At 36.1% G+C, this 23988-nt stretch overlaps 2 protein-coding genes across 10 annotated transcripts in view; one reads left to right on the top strand and one right to left on the bottom strand.

Moving 5' to 3' along the window:
* Positions 1-10147, top strand: part of FXR1 (FMR1 autosomal homolog 1) — a 57647-nt gene extending 47500 nt beyond the window's left edge. For 4 of the 7 annotated variants that reach the window (XM_089910809.1, XM_022571441.3, XM_089910808.1 and 1 more), the window contains 5 exons: positions 1917-2120; positions 3523-3723; positions 4423-4503; positions 8223-8314; positions 9062-10147. In XM_089910809.1, the coding sequence (XP_089766935.1) occupies positions 1917-2120; positions 3523-3723; positions 4423-4503; positions 8223-8314; positions 9062-9232 (749 nt within the window). In that variant the 3' untranslated portion in view covers positions 9233-10147. The remainder of the gene's footprint in view (positions 1-1916; positions 2121-3522; positions 3724-4422; positions 4504-8222; positions 8315-9061) is intronic. The other 3 variants (XM_022571417.3, XM_022571426.3, XM_022571430.3) reach the window with 2 other exon arrangements.
* On the bottom strand, positions 10010-22440 carry DNAJC19 (DnaJ heat shock protein family (Hsp40) member C19). Of its 3 annotated transcripts, XR_016393070.1 has the most exons (7): positions 22324-22440; positions 21501-21552; positions 21352-21425; positions 20011-20090; positions 19223-19293; positions 11697-17957; positions 10010-11248 (listed from the first exon to the last, which is right to left on the bottom strand). XR_016393070.1 is itself a non-coding variant. In XM_022571444.3 (6 exons), the coding sequence occupies exons 1-6, from the start codon at positions 22423-22425 to the stop codon at positions 17887-17889; spliced, it is 450 nt and encodes a 149-aa protein (XP_022427152.1). In that variant the 5' UTR covers positions 22426-22440; the 3' UTR covers positions 10010-17886. The 3 variants fall into 3 exon arrangements, 2 of the variants coding, with proteins under 2 accessions (XP_022427152.1, XP_022427157.1); XM_022571444.3 differs by having other exon boundaries at positions 10010-17957; XM_022571449.3 differs by having other exon boundaries at positions 10010-17957; positions 22119-22413.
* Between the last annotated feature and the right edge of the window lie 1548 nt (positions 22441-23988).

The raw sequence follows: 23988 nt of genomic DNA, 5'->3' as shown, positions 1-23988 counted from the left end.
GGAAATAAGGGGAGAGGTCTGTTTTTAGTTAAATTGGTTGGAAGCTACAGACATTGAACTGGGCCCTTAAGGAGATAGATTTGCATGTATAGGTTTCCCACACTATCAGAAAGTAGAGTTTTCCTGTGAAACCTTTTGTAAGCTGAAATGGCATAAAGTGAAGAAGCAATTACCTTAGGACACATCTTGCTAATAGATGCACAAAATAATGTGAGATAAAGCACAGATGCTCACCGACACAGTTCAAAACTATGTTGGCTTGATGCTGAGTTTAGTTCCTGAGGAAGGAGCTGGGGTGTGCTGCTGTCACTGTTTGGGGTGCTTGCTGCCTCTATAATGGCTTGCTGCAAAGCAAGTGCTGAAGGCTATTTTCTCTTCGTGCCTTTTTTTCCTAAAGCAGAAATCCTCTTTGATTTCTTTTGGTTAGCGAAAACAGGTATTTGTGGAGGTCTTTTGTAAAAGCAAAACGGTGTAAAATGGGCTTCCCTGGTGGCGCAGTGGTTAAGAATCCGCCTGCCAATGCAGGGGACATGGGTTTGAGCCCTGGTCCAGAGACATCCCACATGCCGCGGAGCAAAGAAGCCCGTGCACCACAACTGCTGAGCCTGCGCTCTAGAGCTCGCGTGCCACAACTGCTGAAGCCCGCGTGCCTAGAGCCCGTGCTCTACAACAGGAGAAGCCACTGTAATGAGAAGTCCATGCACTGCAATGAAGAGTAGCCCCCGCTCGCTGCAACCAGAGAAAGCCCGTGCACAGCAACAAAGACCCAATGCAGCCAGGGAAAAAAAAAAAAAGGTGTAAAATGAACTTTTGAAAAGCATAGGATACCTCCATGCTAAGAGGAAAGGATGAAAAAGTGCCATCCCAGAACTAACAAAGAATAGAAGTGGGAATGAGTATGATAGTGATTGGGTCATATAAATCTGACACATTAATTGTGTTATCATAATAATGATGTAGGCTTTCATAGAATCTTTGCAGTGTTTACATTTTTAAAAGGTCACTATTGAATTTGGCCATTGGGATGTTAGAAAAAGTCCGTAAACTTTTAAAGTCATGCTGAAGTTTTGTTTCACTGATAATGGCTTCAACTCCATTGATTGTCAGGTTGAAGCTGTCTTTTTTTAGAGTAACCTAAAATTTGTTCAGTGATTTCAAACGCTGTATTCTTCAAACTTAAGACATTATTGTGCGAAAAACATAATTTTATGTAGAGCTACTAAAAATACACTCCCAGTTCATGAGACCATCAATTATAAGAAATATTCTTATTTCAGAGATGTTAAATGTGAAAAAAAGGTGCTGCCTAGAATCAGTGAAATAATGGTAGAATACAGTATGCAGATAAAGTACTCATTCTTCTAAATATGATTAAATTTGCTTTTAAATATTGGATAGTGGTTATTTCTTATTATATTGGGTTGGCCAAACAGTTCGTTTGGTTAGTGAATGCATTGTGCAATAAAATTCTTGGTGAAAATGAAAAATGTGTCTTTTATTTTTACTTAAAACCAAATGAACTGTTTGGCCAACCCAATACTAACACTTTGTTAAAAACCTAAAAATGGGCAAAATTTAAAAAATATTTCCCTATATTAAGTGCATTTTCATATTGTATATGTGTAATGTTTTGTATGTTCTTTGCAAAATTCTATTGGCCATGTTTCTGCGCATCCAAACAGTTCAATTTTTAATCTGTCTGACTAGGTAAATACTTTATTACTAGTATACAATATTAACATTCAGTTATTTCTTAGTTAATAAATTTCAAATTCATTAACATTTTTATTTCTCTTTCTTTGGAGCAGCCAATCAGTAGGGTTATTTAAACAATGATTAGCAGGAAATAATGTTGAAAATTTTCACTTTTTTCTTTAATAGAAATATAGTTGGCTTATGTTTTCTTCTTTCCCAAGGTACAAACTCTGAGCTGTCTAACCCATCTGAAACTGAATCTGAGCGTAAAGACGAGCTAAGTGATTGGTCATTGGCGGGAGAAGATGACCGAGAGAGCCGGCATCAGCGTGACAGCAGGAGACGCCCAGGAGGAAGAGGCAGAAGTGTTTCAGGGGGTCGAGGTCGTGGTGGACCACGTGGTGGCAAATCTTCCATCAGTTCTGGTAGTCTTTTATATACTATGTCAGAATCCTTTCTTGGTAAACAGTACAATTTCATATACGTTAATTCATTTACCAGGGCCACTCATTTTTGGAAGTTTCTCTTTTAACTGAGGAAAATAGTAAAATATATATATACACACACATACACATAGCAACATAAGGAAAAGCACTATAGAGTGTTTCTCAGTGAAAGTTTAGTTAGAATATTCAGAATGTTCTTAGCTTATATAATGGGCTGGGGGGAGAATTGAGAATTGTCAGGGATCCATGGACTAGATCCATAGCATATTATTGTATGGCAACTTTTAATAAAACCACTCTTAATAAATTTTAAAAAAAGGCTGGATCAAATCACACCTTTTACGGGACTTTAAAGTACTCTCTAGTTCTAGTGATATTCTTCAAGTCCTAAAGTTCAGTTTACAGACTTCCAGGGAAGCAGTTTTTTATATTTTAGTATATTGTTCACTCTTATAAAGGTTTATAAAATTATAGTATGCTGAATTACAAAGTAAATGTACTTTACCTAGTGTTTATGATTAATGGATAAACTTAGTGTCTTTTGCAAAGATGCTAGCTTGCTAGCTGTTACCAAAGGAAACTTAGAAAGGAAAAATCGTGATTAGGTGAATTTCTTCTATAATTTGATTGGTGGAAGCAATAAATGCACATAGGTAAGATGGGTATTTTTTTTTTCTTATAAATTATATCTTAAAACCTTTCCTTTCCCACCCTCACCCCACCTTACTCCCCCTTCACTCTTTCTTTCTGGAGATGGGAGTACTACTCAACATTTATTTCCACATTTTCCTATAACCAGTTAGAATTTCAAATTTTTTAGTATGCTTTTTTGTGTAGACTTGCTTTGCTTGCTTCAGTTCATATTTAGAGATTTCTGTTATGTCATGGAGTGCAGGTGTTGAGTATTGTTTGGAAATAGTTCATTAACATTGGCACAAAGAAGCAGCAACCACATTGAACTCAGTTATGGAGACAAAAAGCTGTTTCGTGGAATTGATTCATGTTAGCTGAATATTTGTTTTCATTTTTATTTCTCTAGCCTCTGGGCAGGATTAGCTAGGAATGTGAATGTAGCATGTAATAATATACTAGTTCCTAATACGTTTTCAAAACAAGTCAAAGAGAAATGGTAGAAAGCCAAGTTGTCTGCCCATCTTCTGTTTTAATATTTCATTGCCATTTAAAGGTTTTTATATTTGTTGTTTTTCAGGTAAAATAGTGATACAGAAAACATTTTATCTGAAGACAGAGAGGGTATATTTTTACCTGGGGAAAATTGAAGTTTCTTATCATTAATTGATATAGTTCAATATAGGTCAGAGTATTCCTAATAACTGCAGCTCTCTTAAACAAATATTTCTTGCCTCTGACATGCATATAGTGCTCAAAGATCCAGACAGCAATCCATACAGCTTACTTGATAATACAGAATCAGATCAGACTGCAGACACTGATGCCAGCGAATCTCATCACAGTACTAACCGTCGTAGGCGGTCTCGTAGACGAAGGACTGATGAAGATGCTGTTCTGATGGATGGGATGACTGAATCTGATACAGCTTCAGTTAATGAAAATGGGCTAGGTATGTAAGCACTTAGGGAAAAGATACATATTATTGTATAATATTGTTAATGTATGAAGCTTTTTTTTAAAAAAAAATCCCAAAAATATGCAATTCACAAGTTGAATTTTTCCTAGTGTTTACTTCAGACGAGGTAGATGGCTTTGTGTCTGTCTTAAATGTCTAGTTCTCAGATTTGTATAGCCAAATAATTTGAAACTGGGAAGGTTTATTAAAATGCCCTTTGATGCCATTAAAACAATACAAATATTCAAACTGCAAGGCACTTAATACTCTTACTGTTCTAAACCAAAATTGGGCTTTCAGTTTGCCTCTTTAAATGTTATAAATGACGCTAATGAAGGTGTGTATACTGAGTAGGAATTGATTTCCAGAGGGCTAAAATGTCATTAACTTTGGTAAAAAAAAGGAAAACTTTATTCCTGAATGATGATAATTAAGTCTTAGAGTTTGTTTAATCAAGAGTTAAAACCCTCTTAATTTCTGGATGATAATTCCATATTTAATGTAGTAGGAATGTTTTAAACTACAAAAGTATTTTTCCTGTGAGTAATGTGTATTGTTTTATTTTTCCTGTTGAATTAAAAGGTTCTTTTCCCTTCTTTAAATCTTTGAAGGAAAGAAGTTTTTTTATTTTTTTTGCTTTGTTTTTTGCTTTGTTTTTGTCAGAATAGTTCATGGTGAACTTTGCAATTACAGATGATAGTGAAAAAAAACCCCAGCGACGCAATCGTAGCCGCAGGCGTCGTTTCAGGGGTCAGGCAGAAGATAGACAGCCAGGTAACTTGCGTGGACCTGTTGCCAACACCAGGTTACAAGCATGAAAAAAAAATGTCATGTGTCTGCTTTCTAAATATATTATACTTACATGTACACCTGTGCATATACATTCAAGATGTGCATTGCATAAATTGTTTACTCAACTAATACGACTACTACTCTTAAGAAAATGCATTCTTCCTTCACACCGTAAATATGTAGTAAACCCGTCTAATTGAACTAATGTTGTGTCTCAATTTTTTTACATGGAAATACTGTTGAGAATACCGTTATTTGGTCCACTTGGCAGATTCTGCATTCTTGAGTTGGGGCCTGCCATCCCAGGAACTATGTTGTAGATTGTGATTGAGGTTGATTGGCAAAACTGGGCAGCTTTTGCATGGTGCCTGCTTGCTATATCTGGGTTCAGCACCTCATTTTTGTGGGGTTTCTCATACCCACAGTTTAAAAAAAAAAGTATAAATGAAAAAAATACTTGAAAGTGTCTTTTTCCTAGTAAGAGGAATGCATGTTATGTTTTTGTTTATTGTAGTGTGATGCCTTTTCCCTTACACCTACTAACTATTCAAATTAATAGTACTTACTTAGTTTTAGAATGTTAATTTAAGTAGATATAATTTTTAGTAACTTCAAAGAAACTTGTTTGCTGTGTCTATACTATCTTGAACATAATTCCATTTCCTTTGTATGGAGAATCACATGTATATTTACAATGAAGAAACTGTGTGCACCAGAAATAAACCCCTTTTAAACTAATCAATTTTGCATTCTTTCCAAAGCAAATTCTTGTGTTTTCCCCAAATAAAGAATGTAAATTCCAGTATCTTTATTTAGAATTTTAAGTTTAGTGGTTGTAGAGACATTTGAGAAAACTGGTTAAGGGTATTAGTTTCCATTCTTGGGGAAAAAAAAGTTGATGTTTTAAAGATAGTTGAAAATTTAAAAGGAATTAAATATTGTCAAAATAGGTTCCAGGAAATGTTATTGTTTTCTCTTCTTTTCTCTCTCTTTAGTGTTAGAAATATCTTTTAGATGAAGAGATTGTATTTATTTTGTTTTTTGAAGCTGGCATAGCAGTGCATACACTTTTTGGCTATACTTTACAAATAAGGAAATTTAAGCTGTTAGTAGGTTGGGCTTGAGATAGAATAAATTACAACATAATTTATTAACTAGGTGGATGGTGGTTCATTACTAAGTCAAAGGACATAAAGGGAATAACATAAAAGCCTTTGATAAAGAAGAGGAAGAGATTTCTGCATGGTATTAATTGAAACTTGAGTAATTTAGAGTTTTAAATAATTAAGCAATGATTTGTGTTCTTTACTGCATTTATTCCTGTTTTACTCTTTTCTTTGGAAGTACTAATTTCCTCTTTAGAACTCATTGCCTTTCTCAGCGTGCCCCCTACCCCCCAAATCAACACACACACACACACACACACACACACACACACACACACACACACACACACACACACACACACACACACACACACACACACACACACACAATAGGTGGAAAAAGCACATCATTTTCTCCTTTGCCCCTGGAAGGAGTTCTACGAATGCAGCTTCTATCCAAAGTTAATGTCAACATTCTCTGAAATAAACAAATATTTGCTCAGAATTTCTTGTTGCCCTTAGTATAAATTAAGCAGTGAGTATTCTTTACTAAGAAAAGAATGACAGTATACTGGTGTTCAGTGGATTAACTTTGGAGCCCTTAAATTCTAGAGTCCAAATTATGCTGCACAAATTGCCTCAATTTTTTTCTAGGTATTGTAAATACCTATTAATCTGTTTTGAACTTTTAAGTGGCTTTTATTTTAAAGACTGGCTATAAACAGGTTTTTCTTTGAATTAACTGAGGTTATTTTTAGTTTTACCTCCCTTTGGTAGGGGAGGGGCACTGATAAATTTTTACCTTTCCAGCTAAGTGCCTATTAATTAATTGATAAACTGTATCAAAGTATACTATTCTCTGTACATAGTGGATGAAGAGTTCTAAGAATTGTCACGTGTTCAAATTTAGCAGTATGCGTGTCTATGCATCAGGGTTTCCAGGTAGCTGAGTTCTTCCAGGTGTCACTGAGGGCTCAACCATGGAAACAGAATGAATTCATTAAGGTGCTCTCCAAAGTAGAATGGGATGCTTTTGCTTCTGTGTATGTAGATATAATGATGAAGTGGATTTGATAGTATCCCTCTCCCCAGTTTTGGAAACTATTATTAAATGTATTTATAAATTCATTTACAGTGAATTTAAATGACCGTTTATAAAGCTCCAAAATGAGTACATTGAGTTTCTTATAATTTGGAGGGAAAGAGACAGTTTTAGACATGAAACATCTTTATTTAGCGGTGTTTCTAAAGATGTGTATTAGTTCTGAATTAAGTTGTTTCCTTGGGATTTAAAAAGATTCATTTTAATAGTTCTATCTATGTCAGAATCCTTTCTTGGTAAACAGTATAATTTTAGAAAGTTCTTGAAAGTTCTAGAAAGTTCTTGGATCTTATAAAGAAAGGTGTTAGCATGTTAATTCATGATTAAGAAAAATGAATTGTAAATACAATCCAGCTTTTTATTATATTAAAATGTTTTATTTTCATATAATTTGAACCTGATGGACTAGCTCTTCCTGTACATAGTGACTTTAAATTTTAAATTTACCCGAGTTTTAATTCTTTGGTAATTTACCTGCTTCCATAATTTAAAGTACACCGTATTCCACATAATCAGGGATTTTTCTTCACCAGTTTCTGAGGGAAAGTAAATACTTTGAAAGGAAGAGGGTGATTATTTTGATATTTCTTCAAATCAGTGAATTCTAAGTTGCAGGTCCTTGAAGAGAAAGTTCTGCAGTATAAAGTGAGGCCAGTCCAGTGTACTAGCAGACCAGAGGTAGTTTGTTGCAGTTGGGTTGGCAGTAGGGTGTTAGTGTGGGTTAGTCTTCTCGCCTTTGCGTTAGTCTTTTCCCTGCATCCCTACTGCCATTGCAAACACAAACACCTTTTCAGTCAGTCGCTTGAAAGATTGGCAAGATGGGGAAAGGGAGTGGTTACTGAATTAATGGTGGACCTTTTCCCACCATGATCAATGGCCACATTTTTAGGTTGGTGTTCTGTCATCTTTAGTTTGCTTGCAGTTTTTTTAGATTACTCAGAATGGTTTCTAGTGTGAAATGTGAAAAAGGAACCATAAAATACACTTGGATATCTTACTGTGCTTTTAAAGAAAATGTTAAAAAAAAACAGAACAACTAATTTCTGAGTAAATCTTTTACATCTTTGATGAAAATTTCAAATTGAAGCATGCTACACCACGATTTGACCCAGTTTGCCCCATTTTTTCCCCCACTGATAAGTGCAAACACTGGGCTTACAATGCTGCATTCTCTCTTCTTGGTTGTGGATTTCTATGTCAGACTTACCCCACAACTGTAGACTAACCAGAAGCAAATGGCTGGACTCTTGTTGAAGAGGACTTTAATCTAGGCTTCCTTGCCTTTCCAGCTTGAAATCTTCTGTAGTCAGCACTAAACCACAGGCACATTTTTCAGGGTTAGTTTTTGGTTGGAGGTGGTACCCAGCTTAAGAAAATTTTGAAATTGGGTAACCCACCATTAATTTATTTTAAAAGTAAAATTACTCTTTATCCATAAATAAACTTTAGAAGTACTTTTTCAACACCTGTAATTTTTTTCTCATCTTCAACAGTCACAGTTGCAGATTATATTTCTAGAGCTGAGTCTCAGAGCAGACAAAGAAACCTCCCAAGGGAAACTTTGGCTAAAAACAAGAAAGAAATGGTAAGGAGAATTTAACCTGTAGGTTTTGGTGTTTTTGTTTTTGTTTTTGGTATGGTTTAGTTTTATTTTCACTTCTTAACTTACTTGTATGATCACTTGTTTCCCCAATTAGACCAGTAATATTTTAGTTAAAGACTACTCTTGATTTTGTTTTTGGCCCCAGGTAACTGAAGATATGCATGCTTGAGCCTGAAATACTTTTCATTTAGAACTCTAAATAGCATTCGTAAAATTCAGTCTGCCCAAAGATACTGGGCATAGAGACGGTTGCCTTAATTTGGGGAACAATAGGCTGAATATACCTCTTCTCAGTGGTGGATAAAGACCTTTAAGTTTCAATTCTTTTAAATATTTTAAGGGATTTGATATGTAAATGTGAGTTCCAAAAAAAAGGTGAGTAAGTAGGTGGTTATTTGCGTTACTTAGGGTATTAATGTTTATATCTTTTATATGGTGAGCATTCCAGTGGTTAAAATGAAAGTAGGTGCAAGTTTTCAGTAAACAGGTACAGATTCTTCCTGTGGTTTATGCACCGCTAGATACTAGAGAGAAAGAGTTGAAAAGCCCAGAGAGGTGGAGTACATTGGTATTTGTTTTGTATTTTAAGAATGTTTTAATTCTTTGATCCATTGTGGTATGTGAAAACTAAAATTATTTATTAGCTAATTAATGTTTATGTAGCTATTGTCCTCCTCAGCTACAGATTTCATTTATAAAGAAGTTGAAAAAGTTGTCTCCCTTTGGCAGGCAAAAGATGTGATTGAAGAGCATGGTCCTTCAGAAAAGGCAATAAATGGCCCAACTAGTGCTTCTGGCGATGAAATTTCTAAGCTACAGCGTACTCCAGGAGAAGAAAAGATTAATACCTTAAAAGAAGAAAATACTCAAGAAGCAGCAGTCCTGAATGGTGTTTCATAAACTGAAGAAGTTCCTAGTTTACAGTTCTTTTACATTACATTTTACAATAGTGCTTGTACAAGCTTGCCAAAGATAGAATTATGGATCGCCAGTCTTTACATCGCACTTTCAGTTCCTCCATTTGGAATTCAGAAAGGGGAGGGATCCTGAAGAAATCATATGTTAAACATACTTTGACACCTACTGTGTTATAAAATATATCATCAGATGTGCCTTGAGAATAGTATATGTAACATTAAAAAAAGTTGCTGGCTATAGGAAATGTTATTTTGTTTTCAAAATATGGCAGAGATGGGGGGAGGTGGGTGGGGGGTGGGATCCCTAAGGGAATATTCTTTATGAAAGCATTAGCTGCTTTTGTTACATTTTTAATAATATGCAACCACTTCTTCACCTGAGGAAAACTAGAGTGAAATGCAGTCTAAGATATTTTGCACTGAATTGTAATTTCTTCATTAGTTTAGTCTGGAAACTGGTCTGTTTTAATGTGTTTTTAAAATGCTGTATGTAGAGGAAAATCTGCAGGCCACTGGAATACATTTGTTAAATTCTCATCTGCAGGGACACTGGGTGATATTGGCAGTGACTGTTCTACATTGAGGCTTTGTTTGGTTTATTTATTAAAGTGTACAGTATTTAAAAAATCAAACATAGCTTTAGTTAAAACACTAAGCTGAATTAGTCATGTCCATTCAGACATAACCTGAACTACTGAAAAGATCAATTTCCAGAAGGTTTATTCTGTATAAACTACATGTTAGTCTTCAGTAGAGTATCTTTTCTTTTTTCCCCCTTTTTTCTTTTTTTTTCCCTTTTTCCTTTTTTTTTCCTTTTTTTTTTTTGATTTTGGTTGTTTGATGTGCAATATGTTTTTGTATGCAGGTAGTAAATAAACTTTGATCTTCCATTTGCTGATTTTTAACTTTCTACTTTTTATACCAACTGTTGAAAAGTAGTTGGACCTACTTAAATAAAGGCCTAGAGTAGTATTCTGATTGCTTTTTAAGATGCATTTATACTTGCTCAGTAGTAAAATATTAGCTGGTCAATTTATCATTTTGTAATGAATCCTCTGAAATCTCAGTACTTAAAAAAATTTAGTGTGTTAGAATAGAATGGTTTAGGAAATTGATCAGAGATTTGATATTAGGAAAGTCTTTGTAACAAAATTCTAATCATAGGCAACTTTTGGAAGGCATTGGGGTAAAATCCAGAATTTTACTTTTGCCTTTGATTCTTTATTAAAGTTATTTTTATAAAGAAGTATAATGAGCAGTTTTTAAATAAGGAATGTCACGAATTTGATTTTTGGTTCTCAAGGAAATAATTTTAAAGGTTCTTATACTAATGAATGGATTTTTGGTAAATATTTTAGCCAGATGTCTTAATTTTAGGAAGATACAAACTTAAACGAAGTGTGTTGCAAGGTGATATCAAGTAAGTGAGGGTTTATGGGAGTTGCTCTACAATATTATGTAAAGACCACTGAGCAAGAAGAAAGCTCTTTCACTTGGCATCTGAAAAGTATTTTTATGTGCATAATTTATGTTAATTTATGTGCATAAAAAGCTAAGTGATTTTAATTTATGGCTGAAGGACAATTCAGGTTATAGTTAAAAATATTTGCCAGGTCAGTGTATGTAAAACCCTAGCCCTGAAATTTATTACTGTTGAGGTTAAAGTTGTGATGATATTACATGCTTTTTCCTAAAACCCTGATAACTGAAAATTTTAAGGTGTAGTGTGAATAGTGCAGTCCTTGAACACTGAATAAATAATATCAAGTAATTTCATATCCTAATAAAATTACCCACAAATGTCTTTTTTTTAATCCACCAAAGTCAGAAACATGTAAAATTGTTGGCCTTTTTATTCTCTTCAGTAGTAGAGTTACAAATTAATTATAAGGTATGAGAAGAATTTTCATTAATCCCAAATCGGTAAATATGCTATAAAGAAAATACGATTTTTCATTTTCTTCCAGGTAGAATATTCAGTAAAATCCTCCTGTAAAGACTGTTTCAATGGGAACAGAAGAAACACAAAATCATCTTAAGTGGGTTTAGCCCAGGGAGTTTTTTTAGAATAACCTGATTCTAGGAAGTAAGTATTAAGATTTCATTATTTACAAATGACTAATCCCAATGTCCTTTAGAAATATGTACAGCAGAATCATGATAGGCCTTTATTTATTTTTTTAATAGCACATGCTCAGATTCAGAACTGAAAAGCCCACTCCCCAAAGGTAACTATTCTTGATAGAGGTAGCCTTCCAAACTTAGTTTGAGAGGAGTGCATCTTTTTTGGCTACAAGTTACATGGAATGTTGCTATGGGAAAACTTGCCAGCCCCCCAGCCCCGCCCCCCCCCAAAGGTTTTGTGCAGCTTAAGTATTGTTTCAGCATACATATATGAAATCGTGTATGATATCTGAACTAAATCATGAATTAAGAGCTGAGATTACCTGGGGGTAAAAATGGTCTTTTCCTGAAGCCTTGGGAAGCCTAGGATTCTTGGGTTTGGCATCACTCTTTTAAGCCTTCCACGGGCCTAAAACTTTCACAAAATGGTATGGGTTTCTGTTGACAGGTCAGTCACCACTGTTAAAATTATAATAGGGATACATAAAAGTATTAATTTTAAGTAACTATTTTAATGTGGAGGTAACAGCATATCAAACCAGTGAGTTCATGAAAACTGAGACGTTGCTTAGGACAAGGCTGAGGGAGGTAGTAGCTTAAATAAATATTCTTTAAAAAGCAAGTCCAGGTATATACAGACAAGCAAAATAACCAAAGAACAGGAAAACACTAAGCTGGTGTTTTACTATTTGTCCTGGATCTCGATTCATGTCAGCCGTTCTTTTGTGGCTGGGATCCATCACCTTTGGAAGTATTTTTGTAGCTACTGTTTGCTATGAGTCTAGTGTTTAACCTCAGAAGGGTCTCTGCAAAGTTGGTATGTTAACTGAATGTTGCTGGTAGATTGGGAAATAGTACCTACCATTTGTGTCCTCTGCAAACAGATTGACTTTTTTCAGGTTGAAACCAACTAGTTAATATTCTTATAGGCTGTGCCTACAATGAGCTTATGCCGTAGCAGATGATTGGCGGTTACTGGAAATGAATAAAGGAAGATTACTTTTATATTTAGATTTTCTAAGGCTTCAAGGAACTTGAATTGGATCTACGGGTTTGGCAAAATTCCAAAAGGCAACAAGTAGGGTGTTCATTGTAAAGTCTCAGTCTCCCTATCTTTGCTATTTACAACTTGGATCCCCTGTACCCTTTATAAGGATATCTGATATGGTGAATTTGCAGGTCCCTTATTTTAAAATTTTAGTTTTTTACTAGTATGCTTGAATGGATAATATTCACTTATAACCCATGATTAACCTATGACAGCATTTGGGTTTTATTTCAGGGAACTGTTGCAATAAAGCAATAATTGCAATCTGCTATAGTAAAACTTTTGGCAAGTGGTGGTAATTTGAAACTGCACTCAACTGCTGGTTGAAAACGTCAGTTATGTTGAACCATAGGAAATTGCTGGGAGCTGACCAGTTTTGACCCACAGAAGAGACAACCTAATACGTTTTAAGGTATAATCATTTACTCCAGAAATCCAAGCAAGGGTCTAATCATCCAGAAAAGCCCTAATTATTGGATGAGGGAGGTGTATATAAGGAAAATATTAATTTTGTTTTTTAAAATGGTTTATCAGTGGGTCACTTTAGATTCAGATTCATCTGTATCTTCTATATTACTCTTTCAGGGTACTGAAGCACAGAATTGGGAGTTACTATCTTAGTTGTACAAACTTTTTCTATATTCCGTTTCATCCAACTAGAGAGGCCTAGACTAGGTGATCCCATAAAGGCCTTTCCAATATAATATAACTTGAGTGTAATCATGTTAGACCCTGTGTGATACTTAACCATGTACTCTTAAGGAGTATGCTGAATTAAAATGGTGTTTGTTTTCTATTTATATCTGTCCCAGACATTTCCAGCTATATTGTATACAATCTAAAGAAAAGGGCAGAATTATTTTTCACTAACATTCTCAATTTCAAAGTCCCACTATTAAGTATACTAGTTAGCAGTTTCTCAAATTAGGGTGAAACCACAGGGATATTTTCTGAATGTTTCATACCCTTTTTACTTGATGGATTGTCAAATGTAGCTACTCATTTTCTAGGTTAGAGACTTTTCATTACAGAAATTTTCCCATAGTTTTTCTAGATGAATTAATCTATGCTTAATTGTTCCCTGGAGCTCATACCTCAACCTCTTTGAACTTCATTTTTCACCTTGCTGTTTTCAGGTTGTAAAGAAAAATACGTAAATACTTCACTTGAAATTCCATTAACTGAAACAGCACTAAGGTCACAGCAAGTGTTAACTTGTTCCAGATTATACCCTAACACTGGACTACAACCTTGTCATTGGGTCAGGAATAACAGGTTAACACTGGATAGCTCTTTCTATATCCTGTTGGTAAAGCAACAGTTGGCTCTAAGCAGATACACAACACTGAACAGCAGTGCCAGCAACAAAAAGCAGAGCTTAAGTCATTTAAGTTTCCTGGTACTCAAGGTTACTCTCAGTCCAGGGTTCTTTAACCAAAAACCTAGCATTCTAAGTAAGTGCTTTTTACTTTACCTCAGATTTAATAGATTTCTTTCTACCATATTCTGGCCTTTTAAGTTTTGGAGCCAACTTCTAAATTTTCATTGTAATTAACATTTGGGGGATCATTTATGCTGAACAAAATAATGACCCCATCACACACTTCTGAAATGCAAAACAACTTTTATAGGTTGTTAACAACAGAAAGGTGCCTTATAAATTCTCATTGAAACAGTAGAACTCAGTATTTTAGCCTGAAGTGTTTAAACTTAAGCTTGGTTAACTCTTAAATGAAGCATTCTGCCTGGATTAATTTAAATTACTTCTGATACAAGGTTTTCTTTAAGGTAGAAAATAAATTTTCAGTGTGCCGAATACTACATAGCTTTTTAGTGTGGCATAGTCCAACATGTTTAGGTTTTTACCCTGTGTTAAGATACTAGTTATCCAGTTTCTTCCACTTCTCATTTTACATCTAGCTGCCTTTTACCCTTCTTGCTTGTTTGTTGTGATTTAGAGCACAGGAAATTAAGGCTAGCAGAGAAAACTATATAACCAAGCTTCTAGAATCAGAAAATGGGCTTGTGTTCCATTTTCATACATGTTCTCAGTTATTTCTTGAATGGTTTGGGTCTGTATGACTTGTTAAATGCTTCTATAGGTATTCCCATCATTTGTAAAACAGCTGAAGGCAAGAGAATTTGCTTAAAAATAAGGGTGGGAAAAGATTCGACTTCAGGACCACCCATTACAGCCTACTTTCATCACCAGCAAAGCAGGTTTATAAAGTTTATTAAGTAGCATAGGACTCATCTGTTGTCAACCTAGAGGCCCAGTGAAGGCAAAAGGAAAGAGGCTAAGTAACAAAACTAAAGCTCTGGTATGCCAGTTCTAAACATTAAGGCTGTGAATAGGCATGTATTAAGGACTAATATATAGAGAACCAAATTTTAAATGAAGATAGTAAATTGGAGAAGATATTCAGGGCTTATAGTTTCAGTAGCTGTGCAACTTCAGAAAGCATTTGCTTCTAGTTTTTCAATTTCCTATCCATAAAGTGGAGAAATCTTCACAATTTAAGTTGGCTGTTATTTTTTTTTTCCCCCTCTTAACAGATGAGGAAGCAGAGCCCTAAGTGCATAGATACCTTGCTCAAAGTTGCCTGGCTATTATAGCAGAAGTTTCACTTGAAACCTGTACCTCCTATTCCTAGTCCTATATTCAACCATTATCTTCCTCCCTTTTAAAGAAGTCTATATCTGAAAGGACCCGTGGATAAAAAGGGCCCAAGGTAGAAGTGTAATGACAAGTACGAGATACACATCTCAGTACCACCAAGGAAAACATCCCTGGGTTATCAGATTTGTGAAAGGTACCACAGTGTGGAGGTTAACAGCGTAGAACTTCGGGTTTGAGAAAGATCAGTTTTCTCAGCCAGCATGTTGCTTTGGGCAAGTATCTTAACCTCACTGAACTTCAATTTCATTACTTGTAAAATGTACTTTAATAGTAACTACTACTGGGTAAGGGGGAAATGCTTAGCACAACGCTAGCACATTGTAAACAGTCAATAAATGTTAATACACAAGCATTTTGTAAGAAAATACCATTAAAAGATGAAGGCTCTCTTACAGATCATCATACTTGCATCAATTACCATGATCTAGAGCCTTCATAAAAAAGGTGACTTTCCCAAGAAAAATGGTAGGTTTGCCTAACGGCTTTTAGTGAAATATGGATTCTTCTACTTGAAGAAGGTAAGCCTAGAGAAAATAAAACATTACTATGAAAGAAAAATGTGGTCTGCTGTGCTCCTTAGTATTATTTTAAAGTGGTATCTTAGAAACAGGTATGCTGTGTTTGCATTAAACACTCAGAAGTGTACCTTCAACATGAAGTTTTCCTTTTTAAAGTTAATGCTTGATTGCCTTTGGGCATATCTTCTATTCGTCTGAAAAATTTGCTTTTTAGTTGATAATATCTCTTTTCCTTAATTAAAGCTCTTGTTCATAAAAATTTTTTTTTGACTAGTCCAAAGGACTGAAATAAAAGGCTAGTAAGCCAAAATACAGTTGATCCTCATTATTAGCAGATTCCTTATTTTCAAGTTCATACCTCCAAAGTCAACAATCACGGCGATTTCCTGGTTGGTTGTGGACATGCAAAGTGTGAAAATGAGTCACCCGGTACCTACAAAGTTATGCTTTGCCTTGTTTCAGTTTTCCTACTGTAAATAAGCATCCTTTTCATGGTCCATTTAATGCCAAGTTTTTTGCATTTTTGTCCTTTTTATTGGTGATTTCACTGTTTAAGATGGCCCCCAAGCATAGTGAAGTGCTGCTGCCTAAGGTTCCTAAATGCAAGAAGGCTGTGATGGATTGGCATGAGTTATAATGTTATTGGCTGTGAATTTAATGTTAACAATATATATTAAATAAGATGTCTTAAACAGAAACACTTGTAAACAAGGTTATATATTTACTGGTTGACAAAAATATTGTGACCAGAGGCTCACAGGAAACCCCTATGAACAGTGGTTCAGGATTCACTAATTTAGTATTCTCAGTGACTTTATACAACACAACTACTTTGAATAACATGAATCAGCTGTACCTTCATACCCCCTTGTCCCTGGAAATAGCCAAGTGCTTCGTCATACTCTAAATCATGACAAATGAACTTGATCAGATTTTGAATGAGGAAATGGGATGGAAAATAAAAGCAGATACACCTCCATTTTGAAATGTCCCTAAACACATTCCAGTGCTAAATATGACCACCTCCATTATTTTGACCTTGAAAGTCTTTGTGTTCCCCATTAACAATTATGAACTTTAGGATGATTTAAGAAAGTTTAGATTGTAGGTAGTAGTATTTATCATCTTAGAACTGAAAATTAAGTATTCTGGCTGACCACAAAATAGCTGTCTTAACCTCACATGTTTTAGGTAGGTCCTCTGGTTATCCTTAGATATTTTTTGTTAGACCAATAGCTATTTACCCTGAAATGTCATTTAAATATATCAGTGTATGAATTATCGAGTCCTTCATTATATTTTGATAACTGAGAGCTTTTCAGTTTCACTAATTGTGTTTTAACAGATGTGAAACGATTATGTAAAAATATAAAGTAGTTTATAAATGGTCAGTCTCTTTAAGGGGTTAGCTAAATAAAATATACATACTTTCTTGATTAAAAACAGGACTTGTATTCTCAAATCTTTATCATACTGTTACAGTTTTTACTGTATGAAATCTGAAACAATTCAGATTTATCACTGACAAAGTGATAAATACATACCTAGATCAATTTCTCAGGTTAAGTTGTGGCTAAATTCACTTTTTTTTTTTTTTGCGGTACGCGGGCCTCTCACTGTTGTGGCCTCTCCCGTTGCGAAGCACAGGTTCTGGACCCGCAGGCTCACCGGCCATGGCTCACGGGCCCAGCCACTCCGCGGCATGTGGGATCTTCCTGGACCGGGGCACGGACCCGTGTTCCCTGCATCGGCAGGTGGACTCTCGACCACTGCGCCACCAGGGAAGCCCTAAATTCACTTTTAAGTTCAAGGTTCTAAGTGGCTGGGGGAGTCCTCTGTACCTTGAACAGCCACCTGTCTTAATGAGATGAGCCCCTACTATAACAACTTGTGCTAATTCCATCATATTTATCACATTGTATTTTAATTATTTTCACATTGTATTTTAATTAACAGTTTATCAATCTCCCATCAGATTGGGGATTCCTTCAGGGAGAGACTATCTTGTTCACTTTGTCTTGACATAGGTACCAAATTATTTGACAAATGAGTAACAAACACTTCAAATGGCGTGCACTTATCCATAATTATTGAGTATTAACCTACAAATATTCTATAATCCGATTTTAAATCCTCAAATTTATACCAAGGTTTTCATTTAGCTTATGTTAATTTTTAAAATATGTAGCTTTGAGGCATTTTATTATAAAAAGCTGGTCCTCATATACATAAATGAATAGGAACTTAAAATTCATCATACATTTACTTCACTTTTTAGCTTGACCTTCTAGTAAATCTTTAGCTTCATTGATTTTGGCTGCTATATAAGGAGATCCTCCTACAGGAAGAAAAAAAAGGAATAGTTATAATATGGACTGTCCAATTTCTGCTTAGTGAAAAGCTATTCTCTTGCTTCAAGAATTCCTATGCTTATCTAAGAGGTGAAATGAGCAGAAATGAAATTTTGACTTTTTAAAATAACTATGACACTGGAACCGGATGACCAAAAACATGGTTAATATATTTGACCAATGGGAGGGAGATTTCCACAAAAAATGGCACCTTTTGAAAAAGCTTAAACTGATAGGAATAAAATTTAAGAAAATTCTCATACTTATGTGACTTTGAAATAGTGTAAGTTACCTTTTCATGACGATCACAAGTCATAAACACCAATTTATTGTACTGTGTTATTTTAAAACCATGAAATTTTCAGAGGTGCTGAGCTTAGTTGGGAAGACCCCACTTTGCTTTATATCCTTTTCCTGTTACCAACAGTCCCTTCACGATGTCACCTACATCTCCTTTCCTACTAAACTGCAGCAGTGATTTGAGTGATTCTCAAAAAAGTGTGGCCCTCAGACCAGCAAGCACCAGCAATCAGTAAAAAGCTTAGTTAGGATGCAAATTTATGGACCTACAGAATCAAGAGCCTTCCAGTTAGTATAAGCTAAGTTTTGTAAAAGGTTATGCAGTCAGATACCAAACAATTACAACCCTGTTTAAACTCAAAACCCTCTTTCTTAAAGAGAGGCTTCTCCTGTAAAGTAAAAGGACTTAAACACTGGAACGTGGATTTTGTGGTCTACATTTTGGTATTCCATTTGATCTTTCAACTCAGCCTAGGCTGCTTAGAAGTGTATCAGAAACTAATACATCCTATATGTTTCTAACTAGGTAACCACTAGTTAAAAGGTCTAAATGTATAGGAAAAAAGTTAAAAGTTTTATTAGTTTCATTAACTGAAATTCAACATTTTCCTTAGGTAAGAATGTAGACACCCCCCACCCCAAACAGTAGTAGTAGCAATATTTGAGACTCACTACTGTAAGTCACATCACAACTGCAGATCTCAAAACACAGTTAATGCTTATCACTACTTCCAAATTATAGTAGTTACTAGATCTGCTTATTAGTCTATAAATTTTTCACTCAGAACTTACTCTTTTAAGATACCTAAACAAATGGATCCAGCCTGGGAGACAGTGCTCACAAACAGATCTAGGCATTTCCCTTATAATAGCCAAGAATTAGATACAAAATTATCCCACTAATAACAGTTACTCCAACAAAATGTGTTAACAATAGTTTAATGATACTTACCCTTGTCTGGGTGATTTAAAAGCATAATTCGTCGATGAGCATCTCTTATTTTTCCCTTATTGGCAGTAGGGCTAATTTAAAAAAGAAAAGGTATTGTATACTTCAGAGTAGATCTGGGTCACATTAAAAAACTATATAAAGGTTGATTAAAAATTGTGAAACTGAAAAAAAATTGTGAAACTGGAGTAAGTCAACACAATAGTATGAAAAGCCATTTGGGAACCTCTAACACACTAGGAAGATTAATATTCTGAATCACAGAACTAAACAGCTCCTTAGAAAAATAAGGCATTCTTAAAAATTTAGAACTTTTAACTATTCATTACAACAATCCTTTTATCGAAAAGTATGTTTAAGTATTTGGAAATTAAGGCAGAATTTCATCACAAAAAAATCTGTTACTCCGTTATAGAGAACAATATTGAGCACTGTGATTATCTGTTGAAAAATCTACCTTCAATGAATTAAAAAGTACTCATGCGTCATTAGACCTTCTCATTGGACTTTTGTAGGGAATGTTTAGATCTTAAAAATGTAATAGATGGAACGTCCCTGGCAGTCCAGTGGTTAAAACTCCATGCTTCTACTGCAGGGGGTGTGGATTAGATCCCTGGTCAGGGACCTAATATCCCGCACGCCACACAGTGCAGCCAAAAAAATAATAAAAATTTTTAAAAAATGTACACAATAGAATAACTCTCCTAATAAAAGAGAGAAGGTCTTTCTTACACTTGCTTATAGCTCTAAATTTGGAAGAAAAATATTAAAAATGTGAGAAATTATTTTACCTTACACCTAGTATTAATGCTGCTTCCCGTTTTGTCATTTTGGGTTCAAACCCACCTCTGTAATAGCCACCACTGAAGGCCTGAAAGTGGAAATACATTTGTAAGAAAAGATTATCAAAATAAACTGAAAGAAAAGATTATCAAAATAAACTGAAAGCTGCTAAAAAATGTCTATAAATGTTCATAGAACCAGCGGAAAAACTAAGACACTTCAGAAAACTAAGTGCAATTCCTATGGGGTTTTTTTTGTTTTTTTTTTTTTTCTGTACGTGGGCCTCTCACTGCTGTGGCCTCTCCCGTGGTGGAGCACAGGCTCCGGACGCGCAGGCTCAGCAGCCATGGCTCACGGGCCCAGCCGCTCCGCGGCATATGGGATCTTCCCGGACCAGGGCACGAACCCGCGTCCCCTGCTTCGGCAGGCGGACTCTCAACCACTGCGCCACCAGGGAAGCCCCCTATGGTATTTTAACTTTATAAATAGCAACAAATATTTAATGATCATTAAACATCCATTTCCCCCCCCCCACCCCCGGACCATCTAAACTGTCTTGAAGATACAAGATAAAATAACAGTGCCTTAAAGCCAGTTCTTCTGGGAGTGAAGGGAAGAGTATTCCAAGCTAGCCATGTTCTAGATAAAAATTTAATCTCAGAATATGACTACATGTTTTAGAACAAGTGCTTTAGAGGATTCAGAGATCTTTTGAGACAAGTGGTTCAAGGACATTTTGAGGTTCAAGGCAACTACTAAAACAAGACTTTAAGATATGTATATTGAGAAAATCAGGCTATTAGATCCACTGACCTTGGTATGTCAGAAATTATACTGGTAAAACCTACCATTACTCTACTACTCTGTCACATTCAATCATAAAAGCAATACTCTATAGGTTGTCAAAATCATATTCATTCTGAATTTTGACCACAGAATGTATGATCATCACATTCAGTCATACTCTAGAGCCCAATTAACTGAAGTGTTATCCAAGTAATCTGTTAGGGAGTGCCAGAGCCACACAGTAAAAATGGATCACTTCAGACCCCTAGATCCCTCTGTGTTTGTGATGCAGAGCAAATGATGCTGAAGGTAATGGTGTATGAACAATAAAGTGATGTTAACTTTCATGATACTAAAACTGTTAACACCTCTTCCCCAAATCTGTCACATGTAACATTTGATTCTTTAGGGTTGCACCATTACAAAGCTCAGAACTTCTAAACCTTTGTGGGAAGCAAGAGAAGGGGTCCAAAGCAATCACTTAGAACTTCATGGATGTCTGGCTCTAGGCTTCATACACAGACAGCAAAGAATTAGCAAAAATGGTGAATAAGAAGCCTTACAGATTTTGGTAGACTTTGAAAAGCTTGTTTTACTTGAGGCTCCATATGCTTCATGGCTTGCAAAGCGTAACGGCCTAAAAACAAAAGCAATAAAATAAAAAGTCCGCAACCTCCTCTACTTCAGTTCCACCCCCAAACCATAAACAAACCTGCAAATCCTGCAGCAGCAATGGTCAGTCCAACTGCTACCACTGTACTGGCCTGGTAAAGGGAAGCAGAGTAAATATTCATTTCTCTCATTCTCACCCTTCCCTATCATGCCCATTCTCCCATTCCAACTTATTACAAGTTTTATTTCAACAGGAGAAATAACTTTTAGGATGAAAATATTCTGCCCAACGAGCCTGCAAATTTTATATCCAATGCATTTAAAAGGTATGGAATTTTTCACTAAAGAAAAAAAAAGTCAAGTCGATTTGCTTATTTACTTATACAACAGTGAAAAAGATAATTCCCCTCCCCTTGAAAACTTCTTTCACCTCCGGGCAAGTGAAGTCACATTAAAATTCAATCAAGAGCAACGGAAATAAAGTTTCTGCCAGAGAAGGGAAAACTGTTTACAGAGGATTCCTGTAAATTCTGATTCACCGTTAAACGTAGGCTTAACTAAGAGACTAGCTTCTCATAGCACCTTCGGCCAAATATGTTCAGGAATCGAGAAGAGGTGTGTCAGCAAGAGAAAAGGGGAAAGACAGAGCGATGTAGAGAAAGGGCTGCGAGGATGTGTTAGGGGACCAGCAGGTATAATCAAATGCGTTTCCACTAACCTCCGAGCCCCATGGACGGCAGGCACAAAGGCCCGAGAGGGGTGAGGCAACAGCTCTGTGTCCCAGAGGGTGACTCTCCGGGGCGCTACACCCCCAGCTCTGAGTCGCATTAGGGAGACATCTGCGGCTCCTCTCCTCCCAGACCTTGAGCAGAGGTTAAGGCCTGGGCCTGAGATCGCCCAAGAGGCCGGAAGGCGGAACTCACCATGGTTCCCGCTCGGCTCCTCTGCTTCCACCGGGAGCGCGGTACATCCCACCCCACCAGCTCTACGCCTCTACCACAAAGCGACGCGGCCACCACCAGCATGTACAAACCGCCCAGACACAGGCGCCCCAGGAAATACGGCAGTGGCGGCCGTAAACTAGGCCGGAAAACTGTCGTAAAAGGGAACAGCGGACGGGAATGAAAAGGTCGCTCAAGCCGTGGGCAGGTGGAGAACACGATTTCGGATTGGTTGGTGGGTGGGCGGATCACCTCCGTACTGGGCTCAAAGGTGGGGCTTCTTGTTTTGTCCTTTGCGCCTGGGCCTAGAGTATTTGGAAATTCTTTCGGGGAAAGGTATTGATATAGAAGGGCATGAGCAAATACTGTGTAGCTACACTCTGAACGTTTTGTTGTTTTTTTTTTGTCTGCATCTTAGCATCTCCATTTGGCATTTATTTTGTTTATAACTGCCAAGAGTAATGAATATTCTTAAACATGCTGTAACAAGTCCACCATGAAGCCAAATAAGTATGTAGCGGCACAGTATAGCAAAAAGATGTTCCAGAAAATCAAAGGAGCAAACCACATTGTTTCGGAGGTTCTGTAGCATTCATTTATTTAGAATAATTTGTTTAAATATGTGACTTGACAGGAACTTGTGTGAATGTTTGGGGTTTGGTTTTGTGGAATGGAATTACTACTTCAAGGACAGTTAATACTCTGATCATGGGATCTCAAAATCACCACAACTGAAGAATGCTATTTAAAATTTCTCCCCTTCTCAAAGTAAAAAGTAGGGTTTGGTTTTGCCTTTACAGAGTATCAGTTTCATATACCCCTACATAAAAGGAGAAGAGAAAAATAATGGAGACAGTAATGGGAATTTTACAATGTGATGTTTGGATGATCAAAATAAATTTGGAGTTAATTCCCACTTCGAACTTACAAAGTATTAGGAGTCTGTTTACATTGCAATGAAATTCTGCTTTGATGAGGTCGTTGGTTATTAGACAAATATGTGAATTTGTTGGCTTTCTTTTCCTCATGTATAAAAAGATTCTGCGTTTGGATCTCCAAGATAGCCATGAGATTTTTGTAATGAAATTTATTGTCAACAAACGATCCAGCACTAAGACCCTAGTGTTAAGTGTACATCTTCCTCTTTTGCCCCCTTTTATCTAGTTTTTAACCCAACAACTACAAAAGAAATAATCAAGTGGAACATAAGACCTTGGGACCAAAATGGCCAGAAAAAACTAGACTGCTATGTTCAAAACTTCCTGTTATGTATAGTTTTGATATATACAAACTATGATATGCAGCTTGCTTGAGGAACACAAACCTAGCTTCAGGAAACCAGTGGTGGACAACACAGGGAGACACTTCAAGTGGAGATGGCTCTGTTTTTGGAAGCAAATCAAGCTAGATGCACAACCTGTCTCTGTCACTTACTAGTTGTGTGAGTTTGGACAAATTTGTCCCAAAGGAATAACTATTCCTGACTCTGAGTTTTCTCATTTGTAAAAGAAGGGTAATGCTGGCTACCTTGCTAAATTTTTGTAAGGATAGAGATGTACATTGTGTGTTCTATACATAATTATCACTCAGTGTAGCTGTTATTATTATGAGGGAAGTCAGAGTGCATATTGGTGTGCAAAGGCCTTC

Source organism: Delphinapterus leucas, chromosome 4 (genome assembly GCF_059928025.1).
Source record: "Delphinapterus leucas isolate spDelLeu-1000000601 "Yukka" chromosome 4, BTC_Dleu_Yukka2, whole genome shotgun sequence".
In the NCBI taxonomy this organism is placed as follows: Eukaryota; Metazoa; Chordata; class Mammalia; order Artiodactyla; family Monodontidae; genus Delphinapterus; species Delphinapterus leucas.
This window is presented reverse-complemented; position numbering and strand designations above follow the sequence as displayed.

Bases quoted from the DNA above. Each gene is read 5' to 3' on its own strand.
- DNAJC19 (XM_022571444.3), bottom strand. From the start codon at position 22,425: ATGCTGGTGGTGGCCGCGTCGCTTTGTGGTAGAGGCGTAGAGCTGGTG. The intron at 21,553-22,323 runs GTGAGTTCCGCC...TCCCTTTACCAG, and splicing joins GGAGCCGAGCGGGAACCATG to GCCAGTACAGTGGTAGCAGT. The intron at 17,958-19,222 runs GTAAGTATCATT...TTCTTCCTGTAG, and splicing joins TTTAAATCACCCAGACAAGG to GAGGATCTCCTTATATAGCA.